The sequence below is a fragment of the Seriola aureovittata genome, chromosome 3 (genome assembly GCF_021018895.1).
Source record: "Seriola aureovittata isolate HTS-2021-v1 ecotype China chromosome 3, ASM2101889v1, whole genome shotgun sequence".
Lineage (NCBI taxonomy): Eukaryota > Metazoa > Chordata > Actinopteri > Carangiformes > Carangidae > Seriola > Seriola aureovittata.
Window position 1 is genome coordinate 23,442,724 of NC_079366.1, and position 20,681 is coordinate 23,463,404.

The 20,681-nt window shown below is 39.7% G+C and overlaps 3 protein-coding genes across 10 annotated transcripts; all 3 read right to left on the reverse strand.

Moving 5' to 3' along the window:
- Positions 1–273: 273 nt before the first annotated feature.
- casp3a (caspase 3, apoptosis-related cysteine peptidase a) lies at positions 274–5,524 on the reverse strand. The gene is made up of 6 exons (XM_056371622.1): positions 5,118–5,524; positions 4,750–4,883; positions 2,392–2,520; positions 2,090–2,265; positions 1,874–1,985; positions 274–1,786 (listed from the first exon to the last, which is right to left on the reverse strand). The coding sequence occupies exons 1-6, from the start codon at positions 5,168–5,170 to the stop codon at positions 1,557–1,559; spliced, it is 834 nt and encodes a 277-aa protein (XP_056227597.1). The 5' UTR covers positions 5,171–5,524; the 3' UTR covers positions 274–1,556.
- Positions 5,525–6,521: 997 nt separating this feature from the next.
- LOC130166336 (oxysterol-binding protein 1-like) lies at positions 6,522–16,934 on the reverse strand. Of its 8 annotated transcripts, none has more exons than XM_056371883.1 (19): positions 16,828–16,934; positions 15,789–15,959; positions 15,195–15,403; positions 14,903–15,065; positions 14,658–14,769; positions 14,365–14,563; positions 14,127–14,241; positions 13,926–13,983; positions 13,627–13,794; positions 13,280–13,525; positions 12,917–13,037; positions 12,625–12,728; positions 12,340–12,435; positions 11,899–12,083; positions 11,425–11,654; positions 11,241–11,279; positions 11,011–11,058; positions 10,163–10,201; positions 9,165–10,044 (listed from the first exon to the last, which is right to left on the reverse strand). In XM_056371883.1, the coding sequence occupies exons 2-19, from the start codon at positions 15,920–15,922 to the stop codon at positions 9,956–9,958; spliced, it is 2,355 nt and encodes a 784-aa protein (XP_056227858.1). In that variant the 5' UTR covers positions 15,923–15,959; positions 16,828–16,934; the 3' UTR covers positions 9,165–9,955. The 8 variants fall into 8 exon arrangements, with proteins under 8 accessions (XP_056227861.1, XP_056227858.1, XP_056227856.1 ...); XM_056371881.1 differs by having other exon boundaries at positions 13,920–13,983; XM_056371882.1 differs by lacking the exon at positions 16,828–16,934 and adding an exon at positions 16,541–16,675 and having other exon boundaries at positions 13,920–13,983.
- A 906-nt stretch (positions 16,935–17,840) lies between these two features.
- sart1 (spliceosome associated factor 1, recruiter of U4/U6.U5 tri-snRNP) lies at positions 17,841–20,631 on the reverse strand. The gene has a single exon (XM_056372243.1). The coding sequence runs from the start codon at positions 20,311–20,313 to the stop codon at positions 17,998–18,000; it is 2,316 nt and encodes a 771-aa protein (XP_056228218.1). The 5' UTR covers positions 20,314–20,631; the 3' UTR covers positions 17,841–17,997.
- Positions 20,632–20,681: the final 50 nt, after the last annotated feature.

Genomic DNA, 20,681 nt, shown 5'->3' on the forward strand with positions numbered 1-20,681 from the left:
CTGGGCCTCAGGATCTGGTGGCCCAGTTCTTCTCACCTCCAGGCATGCCAAATCTGGAGTAATCCTGCCTGTTTACACTCAAGACAGTGTACACAAATAGACCCTTTGCTGCATTTGTAGAGGATAAGTCTTTCACAAGATAGTGTGAACAAAACTAGCAAGACTTTATGTAAATGTTAGCACTTTAACACTAGTAATATATCTGTTGGCATCTGTTGGTAATCTTTACTACTGTTACAGCGCAAGAGCCAAAAACAAAATCAGTAACAAAGCTCGGTGAAAAACTGGTTTTTATTCTTCAGGAAAAACATCACACCAACCACAGTGCAGCTGCTTACAAAACAGTGATATTATAAAAAACCAGACCAGTGTCAAATTGTGCTTTTTTATAAATCACTCCTGGCTGATGGTTACATGTAAAAGTCACTCAGTTTCACACTAGTCAGAAACTGGAAATTATTTTTAAAAAGTGAGAGGCTGTAACTAAAGCAAAGCAAAAAGGCATCCCATTTCCTGTTACATATTTTAAAAACCATAAAAAATACATGTACCACAGCTAAATATGAAATATAAAGCTGAGTTCAAGTATGAATAACTCATCAAAATGTGCCTGAAATAACAGCATCGTGCAGGCTGGCTGGCCTTACTCATGCATGCTATGAAGAAGCCTGTGTCGCCACTTATTTAAGGATATTCACAGGCAACAGTTCATTCAAAGAAATCCATGTTTAGACAGCAGAAATTTAAAATCAGCAAGAATTTAACTCTTAGCCTTCAGCCTTCAATATAACAAAACACGTGATAGCTTACTGGATCATCCTGAATATGCTACACAACATTATCATTTAATTTACTGACTGAGTACAAGTGATGCATTCGTTTAGGCTCCACACAGCTCACTGGGTACAAGTTCACTCAAAAGTGCAAAAAGAAAAAAAGAAATTAAAAAGTGGAGTAACACACATGATCCCTTAATGACAAACCAAATAGATCTCTCTTAGATTCAAGTTAAACTGCTTATAGACATGTTGGTGCTGGAGGGCAGTAAGCCCATCTATGGTTTCATGATTAAACAGATCAGGTCAAACTTCCTATCAAACTGGCTCCAAGTATTGTTTTCCCTGAAATATATTGTAAACGGTAGAGAGGCATCTACTGGTAAAAAACTGAGTTTGGAATTACAAGGTCAGTTACATTTTTTTATCTGCAGATTTTCATGATTGACAGAATTTAAATGCTATTATTTTATGTTGATGATATAAAATAACTTTTCTAGATTAAATGTCTAAAAAAAGACATGCTGCTGGGATAAAATTTTTAATGCTGTATATCTCAGAACAGTACCCTACACAGAAAGAACCTTATAATCCCAAGCTTGTGAAATGTTTTTGCATCTGCTCTCCCAGAAATACGTTAAGCTGAGGTTTCAAGAGATATTCATTCAGAATGTGTAAACTAAAATAATTTGCAAACAAGACGCTCCCATACACATCCTTAAGCCTTTCTTCTGCAGATGAAGGTCTGCCAGGCTGAAGTCTTCTGATGTGGAGACAACATCAAGGAAAAAAATACATCTCTTTGGTCAGCATAGACATAATGCATGGGATTTGTTTCTTTGCATGAAAATCTGGTGAGTTGGAGATAGACTCAAACTCTACTGCCACCTTGTGGTTCACTCGTGTCATGATATGCTGAAGCTCCAATTTTTCTCCGTATTTGCTCATCATATCGCAGAGTGACTGGATGAACCAGGACCCGGTCATAGTATTCCTCCATGAGTAGTAGCCTGTAGATAGATGAATGAATAAAAAAGGTATATCAATGCAAGAAGGAAACAATACATACGCAAAAAGACCTGTGTTAGAGTGCTAACCTGGGGCTGTGGAGAAGGCATAAAGGAAGTCAGCTTCCACAGGGATCTTGGTGGTGCCATTATCGCCACTGTCTGTTTCAATGCCTGCATCCAGATCAGTGCCTCTGCAAGCCTACGCAATGTGCACACAAACAGAACAAGAATTGGTTACAGATGACATACATTAACAAAGACCAAGGAAAGTTAGTGCAAAATGGAAACAAACTCTTAAAATACCTGGATGAAGAAGAGTTTGGGCTTTCCCACCAATGACTTGCAGCGATTGCCTCGAAAAAGTGATGTGAGGTCCTTAAGCTGTATTGACCCATCGGTACCAAAGAACACGCCCTCATCTCCGTGACTCAACAGAACACAGATGAATGAGGCCGAGCAGCTGTGATCTTCCTTTGACACTGAAAGAAACAAAAGTATAACATTCAATATGTTTTTGATACAAGCTGATATAAAAAGACGGTAGATGGAAAAGTCACGGTATTAATGTGTATCTGTAATTTGTATTCATTTGACATTATACTTACCAGCAGTTAAAACCTGTTTCATCTGCTCGACCGTCTGATCATTGTAAACCTTCGCTTTATAACCCAACTTGGTAAACACTTTCATTGCGTTGGCTGCATCTACGTCCGTACCATTTCGCTGATTCATGCCTGAAAAAAAAAAAACAAAACAAAACAACAAAAACCCCAAAACAATTAGATCGTTCCGTTTACTTGACAAACAATGAAAACACATTTACATAAATATGAAGGAAGCAAAATCTCTTGCTTCCTCTTATCTACTGTAGATTTTAAAAGGTTGTGCACACCCATAGTACAAGCCTAAACAGGCAGATGACATTATTTTGGCTAACTAGACCTCTTTATGTGACATGGTGGGAGTGTATGGACTGTGCTTGACTGACATCTGCCTCATTCTGCTTCGCTTTGTTGCACCTGTAAGAGTGGGACAGACTACACCGTTATCACTGACTGCGCTCCATTCTTGTTAGTATATAACGTCTCGTGACCTCACACATATCACATATAAGTGAAAACACCTACACAGGTGTAAATAATTAAATTATTGATGGCTGACTGCTGATTGCTGGCTCACTGTCAGTGACTTTTAGCTAAGCTATATGTACATTGTCAAACCTTTCAACACAGAGCTATTTTACCCAGAAGTTTGCTCCTTCCAAGACTCAGTCCATCTCTAATTTTCTTGAAAACAGGGGTAGGGGAATTCTAAGTATGCACGAATCTGCTATAACAAGAATGTTTTCTTGGTTGGAAAGAATTAAATTAAACTTGACAGGCTTAATTGCCTCTTTTTTACCCCACTCATATGTTGTACAGTACTTGAGCTTTGAACATCAAGCAGTCATGTGTACTCAGTTAGTCCTGCTAGACAGGTTTGTGAAACACAAGTCTCTCAGCAATACAAGACCATCACAAACTCTGATGCTCTATACACTAAGGGCAGACTAAAGCTGTATTTGCTTTCATTGACATCCAAGGTCTTCTCAGCCAGATATTAGAGGCTCTTTCAATACTAGCAGACACATCTCCTCACGTTTAGATTGCACAATGTCCCTGTTTCAAATAAAGGTTAGACAAGGACTAGGGTCAACTCAAGGTTTCATTAAGTATCTCCAACTATCACAGATGTAAAGGTTTTCTTTGCTCAGAAAATCAAGCTCTGGACAAATACTCCCCTATAGAGAGAGAGACACACACACACACACACACACACACACACACACACACACACACACACACACACACATATATATGTATAGGGTCAAGACCACCAGAATATCCATGTGACTGGGCTGTTAAATACATGTACAGATTGAACTTTCTTTTACATATCTTTCTCCATAGACCACAGAAAATTTTGAAGAGGAACTAGTCAAAACGTGGACATCCATGTGATGACTGCAAGCCCTGCGGGTTCATGCACTTCCTGATGAGCCAATAACAGTACGATGCAGTGGCAGTTATTTAATTGTATTGTTATCAAAAGCAAGGATGCATACACAAGAATTTGGTAACAACCGCCTGCTTTTGTTCTCATTCTCTACAGCCAACTTAGGGAATGCCACTGAGCTGTCTTTCATATCTAATTCACTGGCATGGGATGCAGTTAAATGGTATCCACAACAAGTGTAAATTTGGTCCCCTAGCACACCCATCACCTCATGAAGCTGTGGATGTTTGATTTGATGATACATCTGCTCTGTTGTACACTGAGATGGCGAGTGCAAGAAGCAAAACATTGCTTTAGTAACAGCTAACTTGTAACAGTTAATCAAAGTTGCCCATTAACCATAAGGCTAACTGGTGACTTACTGCCTCTTTAATTCTATCAACATCAAGAGAAAGTGAAAAAAATCCAAGTAGAAATCCAAGTAATTATTTTCATTACCCTGTAGTCTTTACAAATTTCGAGTATAAAATATAAAAATTACCTATAATGAGAGCCTAACACTGTCTCTGTCTCTCACAATTGCTAATTTTGTGATTACATTAAAAAGCCCAAGGGTATTTACTATTTAAATTACAATGACACATAATGAAGAAAAGCAAGTAAATATTCTCCTTTAAGTAGATGTTACCATCAGATGCTTGTTGTTTTTTCTGAACTAATATTTTTTTTATTAGTAATAACAAATTTCAGCAGTAAGTAAAAATAGGTTAAATGTGACCTTGAAATGTCAACAAGCATTTCACTGAAATGAAACTTTGTGAGGGGGGCTTGAATTTAAAATGATTGGTGACACATTGTTGTGGTTCGCCTATGTGGTCTTCAAAGCAGTTTAATTTTGAATATGTCTTCTCAGAAAAAAGATTGACAGTAGTCCTGCCCAAACAAGCACAAAGAAACAAAATATACACCTGTTCTTTTGTCGAAGTTCTTGTTGTTGATGATGATGCACTGGCCGATGCTGGGGAAATTGAGGCTGTATCTGAAGCTGTGGGACTGGGGTTTGGCATCCACGTCCATGGGCGCAAGTGCAGGCCCCTCTGACCTGCAGGACAACAAACCAGCGCACGGTCTATAACTCCAATGTGAGACATCAACAAGCAGTAAATAATGCGATACAGAGAAATATCTAAATCAGTTTAAAGTATTTCAGATAACAGCTAGTAATTATTAAATAGCGGGTGAAATAATAAGCCGGCGACAGGGCGGTTCCTCATCACTAATCGCTAACAATAGTTAAAGAGCAAAAAGCTAACTATCAGAATTAACATTCACTCACCTTTGCCCATCCTCTCGCTTCGCGTCTGTGGAGTCTTCTCCATTAACCGACATGTTTTTTGAGTCAGCTAATTAACCGCTAACCAGACGGTAAAGTAAGTGTGACAGACAACCGCCTTTACAGACCACTTGTGCAGACGTGTTCAGGCAGAGGAGCAAAGCTAGCTGTGTAAAGCCAGTAAACAAAGATGCTGATGTCACGCGGAGATGCGCTCGTTTTAAAGACCCACGCCTACCGTGGGAGAGGTTACTGCACAGCACAAACTCGTCTGATAAGGCCCATTAACAGGTTTTTTACAAATACTGAGGTCTGATTCTATATTCTATGTATTAAATTAACTAAAAACAAATGTTTCTCTAATTAGCCCACCACATTAAAGGTATTAACCGTTCCTGTTTTCTGCCCCCAGATCGTGGTCGGGGGGGCGCAAGGGAGACTTAAATGCTGCTCCAGGGCGGAAGTTGTCTGCAACCAGTGGGAAAATAACACAACTGCGTTTAGGCAGCATCAGCTAATGAAGAACGAGCTCACAAACGTCTACATCCATTGCATTTAGCACAAGTGGGACAATGAAATTAGGCAATACCCCCTAAACTGGCATTTTTCATTATACAACGTGAAATACTGCAGAAGAGTTATTCATGCACGGACCCTTAACATAGTAACATTCAAATAACGACACACTGTTAATAGTGGGATTCACCTGTAAAATACCCACTGGGTTTCAGTATCATTCTCACAGTTTCCCTAAAATCCTAAAATTACCAGAAAAAACGGTCAGCAGCCCCTGCTGTTACTGCATATTCTGTCAAGAGATTTTGAGCCACATAATGTTTTTTACCCCTTTTATCTAATATTTCAAACATTTTTTTCTCTCCTAAATAAACTTTGGATATAATAATAATTTGGGATTTTAGTTCTTTACTTTGTAATATGCCTAGTTTTGTTTAAATTTAAAAAAAAAAAAAAGAAATACTATGGAGCACCTGAAAAACATGGCTCATATTTGTGATTGAACATTGTCAAGTGAGCAGGCAAAATTATTGTTTGAGCCACTGATTACCCCAAGGAAATTTTGAATTTGTGAAATGAGCCACATCAGTTACTAGTTGCAGGAGACGAAATGCTGAGCACTATGCCATAACTACACAGATGATAATCCACATTTATAATTCAAGATCAGACATACAGTATATTCTTTTTATTTAACATTGTTTTTGTGTCAGTATTATCAAAGACTATGTGTCAATTTGATAGTAAGGTAAGTTGTATTCAATGTGGTAAAACCCACCCACACACTTATTAGAGCAGGTTTAAATAAAAAGTAAAAGTTTGCTTTATAAATCTTAACTAGTATTAACTGTTTTGTGATACATTGTTGAAAAATTAACGCAACCAACGATATGTACTTCATCTCCATACACTTTAATATTGTCAACCTCTAAAACAATCCTGCTAAAAATCTGAATTAATGGACAGAAAAGGTGAAACGTGTGCTCAGACTGCAAGTCAATACATATGTATATTTTCACTTATGTACATTTGTTTGCAATTACTGAACATGGTTTAGGAAATGTTTTCAAAACAAACTCACAAAGTGACAAAGTCTTCAGTAGCAGACATTAAAGTTGAGTCTTTATCAGTCAAATCAAGTAGAGAAAATTAAATCACTGATGTACTGTACTAAAGTGCAAATAACACCTTCAGTCTTTTTGTGCAGGGAAAACAAAATCGGAGCAAGAAGCAGTGGAATTGAATGAAAAAAAGGTAGAAACTTAAGAAAAAAAGTTAAAAATGGATGTAACGATCTGGCTACATAATAAGGACCAATGGTTAAAAATCAATATTATATTGTATTAAAAAAGACAGAACAGAAAGAAATCTGTAGACTGATTCTGTAATTAAAGAGATGTAATGTAGTATCAAGATATCTATTTAAATGATGTATAAAGCAAAAGTTGAAAGTAGGATGAAATAGTTTAGGTCAAAAACAAATTAATATAATTTAAAATATAAAGCTATCTTAGGTGGAAAATGGTGACATATGATAACTGGGTACACTGAGCTCAGACTGATCTGAGTAAATAAAAATGACAAAGAAAAAAAATATTAAAAGTGCATCACTGCCTTTTGATTCTCTATCAACATAACCAGTTAATATCACAATTACTATTTAATATATTTACACAGAAATATTTGCAACATTATGTTTTGTGATCTTCATTTTAAGTGTCCTCCTTTAAGTACACTTGAATATAAAATGAAATTTAGATTAGATCAACCATACAGTCCTTCCACTCAAGCGACAAACAATAGAGACGAATACAAAGACAGAATTGTCCTCATATTTCATTCAGTGCCACGTGTATATGCACTGAGGCACTCTTATTGCTGTCTGTTAAAAATCTACAGTCAAAACACACAAAGACTAAAATATCCTAGTTCAAGATTAAAGCTATGGTGAATAAGTTTGAAGGATATCAGGAAGACAAAAACACTTCACTAATCACCAAGCCAGTAGCAATCCAGTTTGGAGCACAGCCCTGCTGCTCTGTATTTAAATCACAACTGTTATAATTGTGAGCCTCAACATCTTCATCTACTTTGGGAGCAGAATTGAAATGGTTGATGACAGTGATAGCAAGAGAACAAACTTTAGGTATGAAAATACAAGTCTGAAATTCATGTAGGGCACATGTCCTAACAGACTTATCTTAAACATATAGATACGAGTCAATCTAATACACTTTTTCAGACAATATGACCACGCTCTTGCTTTCAATGAGATGGTCAACAACTGATTTGTTAAAAGAAACACAAAATGACAGGGTTTTCATATTTTTCATATTTTCATGGGACCAATACAGATTTTTTTGGTTCCACTACTTCAGTTTATGTGGAATTCAATATGCTAACGTGAAATAATAAAACCAATGTGCTACATACAGAAATGCCATTATTCTTCCTCAAAAAAAAAGGAAAAAGAACAGAAAATGGTAATGTTGTTCTTCAAGAGTGAAAAAAGTAAAAAAGACTCCTATATGGGATGAAGTATGCAGCCATTTAAGACTCACAATTAGGGATTCTTAAGATAACCAAACCAGACTTCATCAGGCCAAATCACAATAAGAGTGGCATAATCATAAGGAACTGCACCTTCTTCATCACTGCCATGTATGAGTTATCAGGGGGAAAAGAACCAACACACATTTTGAGTCTAGTTGAGTGCAAAAATGAAAAAAAGGCTAATACGTTGATATAGTATACCTCTAGACTTGTGTTTCACCTCAGTGAATAAAGTAGCACCACAATTCATCATAAATTCAAAGGCTAACTCTGTATCTGTAATTATTTAGAGTAATTGTTGAAATAATAAATATAATTGTTTTACATAGCTCACTTTTGTTTCCATCTATGCATTTGATGTGGTCTCAAACTGGTGTAGTAAATATTTACTGTGTGAACTATTGAAAACTTTGGGTAAGATTCAACTTGTGGTGCTGTTGGGAAAGCTGCAATAAATGCAGTGCAAAAATAATAAGCAATGCACAACTAACATAAATTTCTTGTCAGGTAGTGGCTTGCTCTGTCTAAGCAAACCTTATATAGTGTAAGACTTCATGTGGATGAATTAGTGCTTCCGAAAAACGACCAGAATCACCTGTTGCTAAATGCCAGTCAAAGGCTGTACCACAGGCCCCCGGACTGAAAACAAGCAGCAGACCAAGTCCAAGATAAACAAAGTGTTTGAGAGGCAGTGATAAGGGTTTTCTGAACACTAACCAGATGCAATGTTACTACAATGCATAATGTCACTGTATCTATATTGAGTGTGGAATCCACATGCCCTCGATCCTGAGCAAATCTCTGCTGGAATAGGGGAGCTGAAGGGGGGTGGGGGGGTTGTGTGATCAGTTGAAGCTACGGACATTGAAGATAGGTTGATATCAGGCTTGATTTCCCCACTTCAACTGATGGAAGGTAGTTCACCTCTTACCATCTTCTCATTTGTACACCACGGAGGGAAACTAGCTGATTCAGCTGTGATCAGAAGATGTCGGGGCACATGTCCCAGCTGCCTTGATCCTTCGCCTCCCAGTAACCCCCTTTGTAGACATGCAAGGTCTCTCCAGATGCAGGGTCATCTATCTTCTCAAACCACAGTGCCTGGTAGTTGTCTGGATGGGTGCCTGGAGGAAAAGAAAGAAAATCCTTCACTGAGAAGAAGCTTTAGAGAGACCTATGGTGAGGGTTAGGTGAGCCGTGACAATATATCATGCTAAAATTAAGCTGATATGCTCTCAGACGGTTGACTAAGAAATAGAGAAAAATGTATTACATTGTACAGATTGCTTGGTCTTCAGATGCACCTTATACAAACCAAACGCGGGAGGAGAAATATTGATTTTCACTTGATGAAAACACCAATTACTTTCTTTATCATGTGGAGAGAACAAGGCTCACAGCTAATGCACCAATGCCCAGGACCAAAGTATACTGATCAATGACTCACAAAATACTACTCACCAAAATATACTACAGTAAATACTAGAGTATTTCAATGCTAGGTTTATTCTGCAAATTCTACGATTAGCTAAGCTATTCTCCAATAAGCACCAAAGGACCAATAATACACTAACTGACAAAAAGATAATAAAAAAGGAGACATGGAGGGATAGAGGGCATGACTGATGTTACTTGCTTTTGACTGGAGCTCCATAAGGACCTTCCTTGCCTTCCACTAAGACAGAGCAAGTTGCAAAGGATGTAAAGAGGAAATGATGGATAAACAAGTTTTTTTGTTTTTTTTGTTTTAAAATCTGAATTCTATTAAATTACTAGAAAATTTGAAATAATTGCACTGTATATATTATATCATGACCAGAATACTTGCTTAAATAAGGGAAGAGTGATGGTCCATAAGGGGCTGAAAAAGAAGAACCAAGGATGAATGTCTGGGAGTTAAGAAATAAAAGAATGGGTATTATCTGAAAATGACTGATACAAAGAAGAACAGTGAGTGAAAATGTAAAGGTGCTACTTGCATGCAACAGGTGTATGAGGGGTAGAGTCCTCTGTGTCAGCTGAGCAACAGCAGCACAAAAAAAAAAGATGTAAATCCACAACTCAGCGACCAAAATCCAAACCAATTTCTTGTTTGTGTACATTTTAAAAGTGCTGTTTGTGGCACCTTAAGCACTATAGACTTCTCAAAATAACTGTGGCGGTTCAGTTTACTCATCATTAACAAAACAGACAATAGTTGAGACAATTTCTGACCTTCAACACATGCAAGTGTGACATTAGAAATAATGTTTCTCTCATTTCCCCATGAATGCCTTTGCTTTGCGCTACTAAAGATAATCTTTTTTTCAACTTCTGTTTACACTGACTAGGCCTCCTCCCATTTGGCAAACAATGTCCTTTTTTCCATATAACTAATAGGCAGTTCCCTATTTATTTATTTGACTAGGAAAATGCAATACAGAAGCTTATGTAAGCACAAAACATACTCAGTGCTGGTCTCATTTGTTTAAGGGTATTATACTAATGTTTCAAAGTACACACAATACACGAATTTGGTGTTGTAAAATGGGCATTACATCACCTATGACCTCTGTCAACTTGCCATATATAGCTCTGACAGGTGAAAATGCTTAGTGAGGAAATTAGTCTTTTGCCAAACAGCATGTGGCAAAAAGCAGGTTGTTTCTCCACAAATATCTTTTCCTAGCACTAGTTTCAGTAACTGTGAAGTCATTAGAATAGAGAAACAAGCCCACCAGCCTCCTGTGGATATGCTAAGGTCATTTCTTACTCACTGCTTTTGTTAAACTGCCACTCAAAGCACCTTTAAAAAGTACACGTTGTTTAACTGTGAAGTGATACTTGCTTTCATCAGAAACCTCACTTGCTTCTGTGCCAGTCTCCTGTGCATCAGCTAAATGGAACAGAAATGGATGAAGGGACAGTAAAATGTGAATGAACTGTTATCAAGATGATGTAGAAGACATTTAGCACCTTCTTACTACACACAGAAACATGTATGTGTGTTTTGGATTCTAGCATCAATATAAAGTGTAGAACTAAGGTGGGGGAAAAGACTAAGAGAAGAGTACTTGCTTTTCAAGGGCGAGTCATTGATTGAATCCTCAGTGACAGCTTAGGGTTGAGACAGAGACAAGCAGGCAAAGTATACCAAGACAGACAAAGTGGACAAAAGATGAATGGACAGGAAAACATTGGACAGAAACACAGGACAAATAGAGAAACTCCAAAAACCAAGCCACCTTATTTCTTTCCCTACCTTCCTCAGGTGAGCTGGCTGCTTTAACAGCTTCCCTCTCCCTTTCTCGACGGGCCGTGCGCTGTTTTTCTTCCAGCCTCTGTTTCTCCGCGTTAGCCTCGTCCCAACGGCCATCCTCCATTAGTCGCTGGTCGGGGCGTCTTCGGCTGTCTGTCGGTGCCACTCCCTCTTCAGCTTCATTGAGAGTCAAGGCCAGTGAGGAGAAGAAGTACATGTTCTCTGCTCCCTCTCTGGAAAGTCATTACCATAAAAAGATCAGAGGCACACAGCTTTACAGCCCTACCTCCACAGCTCCGTTTGTTTAAAAGCATGTTCAGCTTTCTCAACTCTTACCAATTGCGGGGATGGGCATGGTCGCACGCAGCTGCAGTAGATGAGAGCAGTAACCAGGTGAGTTGATTGATCAACCACCTCACCTGGCATCGCTCTCATCAGCCCATCCCCACACCGATCTTCTATGAACTGACAACTTACGGTAAAGGGTTTTTTCTCCAGATTTCTTTGGCTTTGAGGGTCTGATAGACAGTCCTCTGTTTGCCTTCAGTGCCATTCTCGCCTTTACTGCTCTGCATGACCCGGGAAAACTCCATCTTCTCATCCCATGTTCCCGACAGCACATAATGGGCCTTTCCATCCTTATCCGTTACTACTCCCGTTACCTGTGGGGAAAACACAGCTTTCAGTGAAGAATATAATCAAATAAACCTGACAGAAGGTTGTACAGGAGTTCATAGAATTAACAGCTGTATGGTATCGGAGAGCCCAAACCCCCCCCCCAAAAAAACAGTAATAATTTGCTGGTACACCTAAAACTGGATCTGTATGCATATCTCCCTATAAAGTCTGGTTTTACATACAGTAAGTGCTTTACCATAAAACAACACAAAGAAAAAAAACACATGTGAACAGCCCAACCTTTCTTGGTACATCTCTAGAGAAGTAACTGTAGGGAGCAAACTTGAGATGGCAGCGATCTCCTGTCCTGTGGTTCACCACATCTATCTCCCCTGACTGGAAGGAGAGAAAGGAAAATATTTTGATATTGAAGACTTAAAAAGGACAAACCAAGTAAAACGATAAGCAAAACAGTCTTTGAGAACATCTGTGTCATTTATTTCTCCTTAAATAATTAGTGGTCATGTCATATGTTTAAGGATGTTAACATAAGTTTAATCAATACTTCATCAGCTTTAGAATTACCTGATCGATCCATAATTTCCCCACAATAATGTTGTGTACTGTTGTAGTAACTTTTTTCCAAGAGTAGTGATTGTTGCTCTTATCAAATATACACTGGATAGAACCTGGTGACAGAGAGGGAACGATGTTACACTCTTAATTTGTCTCCCACATACAGAAGTTATGAGCTTATACATGACAGACTCCATAGAAATAAGACACAGTGAGCACTGACCAACAAAGAGTTCAACACACACACACACACACACACACACACACACACACACACACTCACACACACACACACACTCACCCAGGGGCATGATAGAGAGGTATTTTCCTCTAAACTTGCTGGCCAGTGTAATTTCCTGTCTGAGGCTCCAACCCTTTTCAGAGAGAGCATGGTGAGCTGCAGCAGGTGGATGGTGACTCACCTGAGGCGAAAGTGAGTAGAGTGACGAGAGAGAACAGGTAGCAAAATAAAGAAATAATCACCATAATTATGTGATTGTTGGAACCTATTCAAGAAAATAAACATACTTGTATAAACACACTTCAGGCATGTTTATTTTTCAGAACTGGAATCCGGTCAAACCTGAATGTGATCCTGTACATGGAACTAAGCAAAGCATCGAAACAACTATATGCTGCAAAAAGCTGTGTTTTTACAATATACCTGTTCACACAGGGAGCGGTAGCCGCACTCTCTGAGTCGATCAAGCTCAAAAGTTTCTCCCAGCAGAGGATTGAAGGGTTTTCCTGTGCGGTGGACAGTAGTGGAGTAGGAAGAGACTGTGAAAGCAGCAACGTAACACATCTGCTCTAGAGAACTCTGACATTTAGCAGCCTTATCCAGCAGCTCGTAGTACTCCAGGTCTTCTGATAGACGTTGCAGCATCGAGAGGGGCTCATTGAAATTCACCTAGCAGGTGAAAAGCCACACAGAGAAGAAGCTGGATTACTTCTGATTACTCTCAAATAAAAAAAAACACTTAGAGGCCAACAAGTGTACAGGTTTCTTACAGGCATTGGTATCTTTGAGAGCTCCTTTCCAATACAATTCTTCATGATGCTCCACAGATTGAGGTAATAGTTGGGTTTGTCAGGGATACGAGTTCGTCTTTGTCTAACTGGCTCAAGCTCCAATGGCTGGGGAGACTCTGGATTGGATGCCAAGGACAGTTCATCAAACTGAAGGAAGGAGACGAAAAACACCCTTAAGGATCAGCTAACTGTGGCATCGTTCACAAGACAATACAAATCAGAACTTGCTTGTAAAAAAAAAACAACAAAAAAAAAAAACAAACTTAACACACATTTACCGACTGATCGTCAATTCCAGTCTCACTGCTGAACCCACTAACATTACTGCCAGATCTCCTGCAGAACAGAGAAACAACACAGCAGAAACTTTAAGACAACACAGGACATAATGTGAGAAAATAACAAAAAAAGAGATGAGATTCTAAAAAAAAAAAATAATAATAATCACTGGCATTTGAAAAAGAAAGCCAGTTAATAACCTGTGATACTTGGGGTCAGCGGGGACAGTAATAAACTCTGCTGGGTCTTCCATAGCATCAAAGAACTCATTGTCATCATCTTCGTCACTGGCGTCACCTTTTCCCGAAACGCCACCTAAAGTGAAGGAAGACAGTGAAAGGATGAATGACTGAAAGGCTCAACTGGCCTCACATATGTGGCATGGTGGAGTGAGTAAGGGTCTGACGACAAAAGTTCAGTTGGGGTTGAGACCCTTACCTTTGTTGCCTAAGGCGGGATTGCTGAATGAAGGGGGGAGAACTGTAGCTCCTCTGAAAGCTCTTTCCAAGTGGTTGTGCTGTTTAGCCAGCTGCTCTAGAGTCTCCTCCAGCCGTATCCTCTGGTCTCTTTCAGTCTGTAAGGCCTTCTGCCAGCGCTTACTGTGGTTCTGGGCCAGGGAGAGGAAGTCTCTACAAGCCTTGGGGAGCATGCAAACACAAAAGCAACATGTCAGTGAGAGAGTCAACAACTGTATAGCATGTTCCTTCGTGATTTACACTATGGTAACCTACATTTATCATGGCATTAGAGGTGATTCTGAACAGTGTGGCTCTCTCTGTAACTTGTCTGATCTTTTCTCCCATGTCCCCTCCAACACGAATCCCCTCCAGTTCTGACAAAGACCTGTGTGTGTAAAATAAAGGAATAAATTAAAGAACAAATAAACAGACAAACAAAATAAATAACATTCACTCTTCTTTTCCTTAAATAATATTGTTTCTCTCTAAAGGCGTCAAACTGCTCAGATAACTGATACCTCTGGAGGGCAGACCCATGCTTGACAATGAGATCATTGCAGGTGGTGAGGTCCTCCACCTTGCTGCTCAGTGTTCGTAGTGTGGACTGGACTTCTGAGTTACGGCAGCTTCCACCCTGTCCTGCAGTGGGGGGCACTGCGGGGCAATCGTCACCTGAGTCATCTAATGGAGTTGACAGGGAAGATAATATGACCAAAACAAAGAAATGTAATGAAAAACTGCTTTGCAAATATTTGTGCCTGGCAAAACTGCTTCTTTAAAACCTGTAACAGGGTATTTCCTCCCTCTCACCAGATTCGGCCTGCATATGGACGGCCTTTGCCTTAGCAAGCTCCAGCGCAGTGATCCACCGCTGGCGCTCTACTTCTGAGCTGGCCTTCAGGTGGTAGGTCTGCGCGCCACCATTCGAAATGACAAAATTGCACGAGTCCTCCACAGCAATATTGGCTGTGGCCAAGTTGATGGTGCCTCGGCATGTGTGACCCATCTCTGCCTGGGTCCTGAGGACAAACAGAATAGCTGGTTTGTAAACTAACACATATTGTCAAACCACTTCATTTTCATAAGGCTGCTTAGTTTAGGGGAAAGGAGCGCTTCTTAAATACACAGTGTATTGTTAGCTTAAATGGCATTGAAAAAGCAAAATTAAAAAACTCTGGTATCAATATCATAGATTGTGTTACTGCTTGAGAAAATTTTGACATATTCATTGTATATCACCCAGCCCTACATCAAACTTTAAATACACATAATCATGGTCATTGACAATCTTATGCTAATGCCCCCCATCACCAGGTACCACCATGGCCCCACCATGGCCCCACCATGGCCCCATGCTGAGTCCAGGAAAATCCAGAATATTCATATAAAGTAGATGTAACTTACCTGTAATATGACAATAGTCCATTGCTAAGAACAAACCAGCGTCTCTGGTAACCTTTTATGTAGTTGGTCCATTTGAAAAGCCAACCCTTGTATGTGTCTCCAGGGGTTGGAGTAGGGGGCTTAGGCTCTGACATCACAACAGCCTGTAGTTTCACTGGGTGAGGTTAGAGCCTGAGGAAGAAGAAAAACCCTAGTCAAGATTAACATTTTTATTTCATATTGGGCACACTGCTACTCAGTGTAGATTTCATACATGGGATGAGTGAACAACAACTGGTCTGATGGTTGCTACAGACACTTGCATCACAGAGTAAACTGGCTTGTTAATGCCAACACCTTTTGATTAGATTCACAAGTTCATTATGTCATGCTACTATGAAATCAATAAATCTATACTAAACCATAATTTAAATGCAAACAACCATTAAATCGACACGTAAAAACTAACCCTTAGTGTTTGCTGCAATTAGTCAAATTTCTATATTATAAATGTTATATGATTAAATGCTTGATGGCTCACACTTGACAAATGTTTACTAATGATACATCTATGCATGCAGTTAAATATGAATCTGGAATTAGCAATGAGCTGTTTCTATAATGTCACTATGATAGTTTTCAGCTTGGTTTCGATCTTAACGTGGAATCTGCAAACAACAACATAAATGGTGGAGGTGACATGACTCTTAATGCTCTGTTTAGCTAACATTCACTGCGTCTTAACTACAACTCTCAAATTGAGAAAACTCTACCGATAACGGTCATCTCAACCTGCCGGTTATACACCACAGTCAAGTAAACACAGCCCGGATATAATGAAATACTTCGAGGAACAAGATGTAATTTCCAAACATCAAAGCTACTTAAAACAGCGTCCGTCATTAAGCTTGCTGCTAGCTAAACAACAGGAAGCTGTCAAACAAGATGACACGTCGTAGACGATGCGAACGATCATTTTCAATAGTGAAACACTCTCAGCTTTACTTTGTTTTAACTGACATTAGGCATTGAGATGTGATCATATTTTCCTAACACCCACCTTTTCTGTTCAAGTCTTCAGCCATCAACTGAGCATTTCGTGTTGGAAGCACAGTCTATGGTTGGATGAAGCGACGATAGCTCGCTAGTGTTAGCTTTGCTAACTACTTTGCTACAGGTTGTGCAACAAAATAGCGGCCGATCAGCCTCTTAACCGTCGACTTTAGTTCCGCTGACAGGCGGCATACGTAAACTAATAAAACTAATAAATAATAATAATAAAAAACATAAAATAATATAATAATAATAATAATATCTCAATAACAATATCAACCAATATTATTATAAATACACTCTCACACTATGAGCCTTACTAGATATTTGACAACATGAACGACGGTGAGAATGTCTTTGGTAGTATTACAACAATCTAGTGCAGTTAAAACGTTTTAATAGTTACCTGGGCAATATCTACTCTAATTTTAATTTAAAGAAAATTAGTATATTTTAATAAAATTCAATATTAAATGAATTTGAGGAAAGACGAAAGACGCCCTGCAAATAATTACCCACCAGTATCGTGTGCTTTCTGACAAACCATTACAAGGCTGCCCTCTATTGGATAAGAATTGCACCCTATTTTTGGACAGTATCTATATAGTGGAATATCTATAATGTAGGGTTGTATTCGATCATCTACTGTTCAAATTTTACACTTCTTGTATTCATGTACAACTTTAAGTTATGATGAAACCATGGAAGAGGAAATTTTAATCTTTTAGATTATCAAAGATGTATTACACCATGTGCAATTCAACAAAACATTTTCAGTGTTTACATTTTTGCATTATTTTATTTACTATCATTCAATTCTGTCTACTTTTACTGCTCATCATAACCCAAATGCATTTTACACTTTTTTTTGCTCCCCTCGTTCTTTACTTCAACTATTTCTTAGCCCATTCCACAAATGGACAACAGTTCTCAAAATATTCTCATTATGACAATAGTTACCTTTTAAATTTACTCTTCACCTTGAAAATTTCAAACACAGAAAAGGAAAGAAAACAAACATTTCTCTTATTTGTATTCATTTTATTCAACAATTCTTACTACAGCAGTTACACTTGTATGTACTGGGGCATGACATTATAGCAGTTACTTTACTTAAAACATCCTGTGTATGAATGTGTACGTTTGTATTAAAGATAATCCACTCTTCTCCATTCACTCATTTAGTGATGGTGTTTGCATTCATACTTTTCCCACTCCCACTAAGCACAATATATGGTGTCTTCTGAGACTTCTGCTTCTCTTGAAGCAAGGCAACAGTCCCCAGAGGAGTATCACTGCTGCTCATCTTCTTCAGCAGTGCCTCTTCCTCCAGCTTTTTCATCCTTCTCTCTGTCTTCATCTTTCCAGATCCTTTCCCATGGAATCGATGTGAAAGCTGCCTGAAAGCTTCTTTTGGAGTGAGTTTCCGCCCAGACTCATCCACATATTCAATCTTAACGTCAGGCTTGTACCCATCCTTCTCCTTGAAGTCTTGAGTGAAGCCTCTGTATTCTTCTCTGCGACTGTACTTGTCATCAAAGCCCATCTTGTCCTCAATGCAGTAGTTGTCGTTGGGCAGGGCGCCCTTTGTGGCTTTGACACGGGCTACCTTCTGCATTTGAGTGTCCAACAGACCTTTGTTTTTGCACAAAAGCAAGGCAGCAGCAAGGCCGGAGTTGACAATGGGCTCTTCATCTAAAATGGTGGCTGAGGCTGTGGAGAAGTCAGGTTGTTTTTGCTCTTCATCCAAGTTGACTGTGCTCCATCCAACATTCTCATCCATTTCAGAGTCTGAATCTCCAGCATCATCTTTCTCTTCCTCCTGTTCAAAGTCCATAATGTCTTCTTGGTCCTCTCTGTTGCCTGACAGTCCATAAGTTGGAATATCACCCAGAGTTCTGCAAAACTCTGAGGTGGCGTTGAAAACAATGTTGTTCCTCCTATCAGGATCATTGTCATTCTCACCATTACCAAGCACTTTAATCTGTTCTGCCACTTTCTCCCCAGAATCTTTTAGAAGCTGCTTTTGTTTCAGCTTCCTCTGCTTCTCCAGTTGTTTCTGCAGCTCCTGCTCTGCCTCATCCTCCTCAATTACAGCTGACTCAGGAAGTGTGAAGTCTTCTTCATCACTTATGTCCATTTCAGCCATCCTGATGTCATCAGACATCTGCGGGGTATCATGTGGCAGACTGCTCTCCTCCTCCTTTACTTCTTCCTCATTGTCATCCAACTGTTTGCGGCCACGACCACGTGTCCTGGAGCCAAAATCTGAGCTGCGAGTGTCATCGAGGAGAAGTTCATCAGCAGCTGTCTGCTTCTCCTTCTTCCTGATCTTCTTCACACGCCGTTTTGTCTTTTTGAAGCCCACCATTTCCTGAGGTGTGTAATACTCTGAGGCGATGGTGAGAGCAGGCATTTCCAAGGACTGGGCCTGATTTCGTAGAGTCTCTCTCATGGCCTGGAGTTCCCGCTCTCGTTCCCCGTCAGCAAAGCCCCCTGTACTCAACCGGAAGCTCTTTTTCTTTTCACCCTCAATTTCCTCATCGTACTTTGAAAGTACAGAACGGGGCTTAAAGGTAACCATGTCATCCACACTCTCCTCCTCTTCATAGGGCTTGTAATCTGGCTTTTTCTTTTTCAACTCCACATTCTTATCTGCTTTTTCCTTGTCCACCAGCCCCACATTTACCAGCACATCTTCTTCCTCCTCGAGTACACCTTTATCCTGTAGGGTCAGGATGACTGTCTGACCCTCGGTGAAGGAGTCCACCTTGTGCTGCACTTTGAGTCCCTTTAGATCTTGAGATGAGTAGGCATCACTTCTGCTTTGTGCGAACTCCTTCTCTACCAGACTGCTCACACCAAATTCCTCATCCATCTCCTCCAGAAGTTTGGCTCTTTTCTCTGCCATTTCTTTTTCTTTTGCCATCTTTCTGCTTTTCTCCACCCAAGCAGCTGTATCATCTAACCAGTCTTCCTCAGCTAGGGTCTTTACTTTTCCTAATTTCTGATTCAGGATGCGTTTTTCTTTCATGGCTGCAAGCTTCTCTTTCATATCTTTCTGCTTTTGGATGAGAACAGGATTTATGGTCGCAGCCACCATTGGCTCCTCTTTGGTCCCGAGCTCCTTCTTGTTCTCATTTAACTCGAGAGGCTTCAGACCCAGCTTCGCTCTGAGTTTGTTTGTTTCCTCAATGCTGAGAGACGCATCTCCGCTTGCAGACTGTGGTTCCACTTCTGTATTGCTCTCCTCATAGCCAAGATCAATTTTCTCCTTTTTCACTCGTGGCTCGCCGCTGCTCTTTTCACCTTTGCCGCGGCTCTCCCTTCCACTTCTTTCTCTGGACCTGGAGCGCTTTCGTTTCTCTTTCTCCCGAGTCCCATCTCGATCCGAAGTATCTCTATCCTTGTGGCGATGTTTCTTATGTTCACGACGGCGCTCTTCTGTGTCCTTGTCGCGACTCTTTTCCTTGTGTTTCTTTGACGACCCCATTATATCCTCTGCTGGTTACAACAGTACAATCTAAAAAAACTCAGCAATGTTCCAATATATCTGCGTATGCAGTCTCTGTTTGATGAGATTAATGGGAGTAAACTGTAGTTAGCATACCTTCGCTAACTAGCTCTCGTTAGCTTGGAGGCTAAATGGCTAACCGACGACAAAAGTCACTCAGTGAGGAGCAAAAAATGAAAACTTGCATTCGAACTCCGATATTGATCGAGGAAGAGCGAAACTTTACAAAAAAGGCTTAGCTATTAGTTTTCTTCAGTTAAGTTTAACCATTCACTTCACACTAACGCACAGCGGTTCGAAGCTTCCACGAACGAACGGCGATCGTACTAATAATAACGATTCCTTCC

Bases quoted from the DNA above. Each gene is read 5' to 3' on its own strand.
- LOC130166336 (XM_056371881.1), bottom strand. From the start codon at position 15,922: ATGTCAGAGCCTAAGCCCCCTACTCCAACCCCTGGAGACACATACAAG. The intron at 14,242-14,364 runs GTAAGGGTCTCA...CCTTCACTTTAG, and splicing joins TCCCGCCTTAGGCAACAAAG to GTGGCGTTTCGGGAAAAGGT. The intron at 11,280-11,424 runs GTAGGGAAAGAA...CTCAACCCTAAG, and splicing joins AGCCAGCTCACCTGAGGAAG to CTGTCACTGAGGATTCAATC.
- casp3a (XM_056371622.1), bottom strand. From the start codon at position 5,170: ATGTCGGTTAATGGAGAAGACTCCACAGACGCGAAGCGAGAGGATGGG. The intron at 4,884-5,117 runs GTGAGTGAATGT...GTTGTCCTGCAG, and splicing joins AAGCGAGAGGATGGGCAAAG to GTCAGAGGGGCCTGCACTTG. The intron at 2,266-2,391 runs GTAAGTATAATG...TGTTTCTTTCAG, and splicing joins GAAACAGGTTTTAACTGCTG to TGTCAAAGGAAGATCACAGC.
- sart1 (XM_056372243.1), bottom strand. From the start codon at position 20,313: ATGGGGTCGTCAAAGAAACACAAGGAAAAGAGTCGCGACAAGGACACA.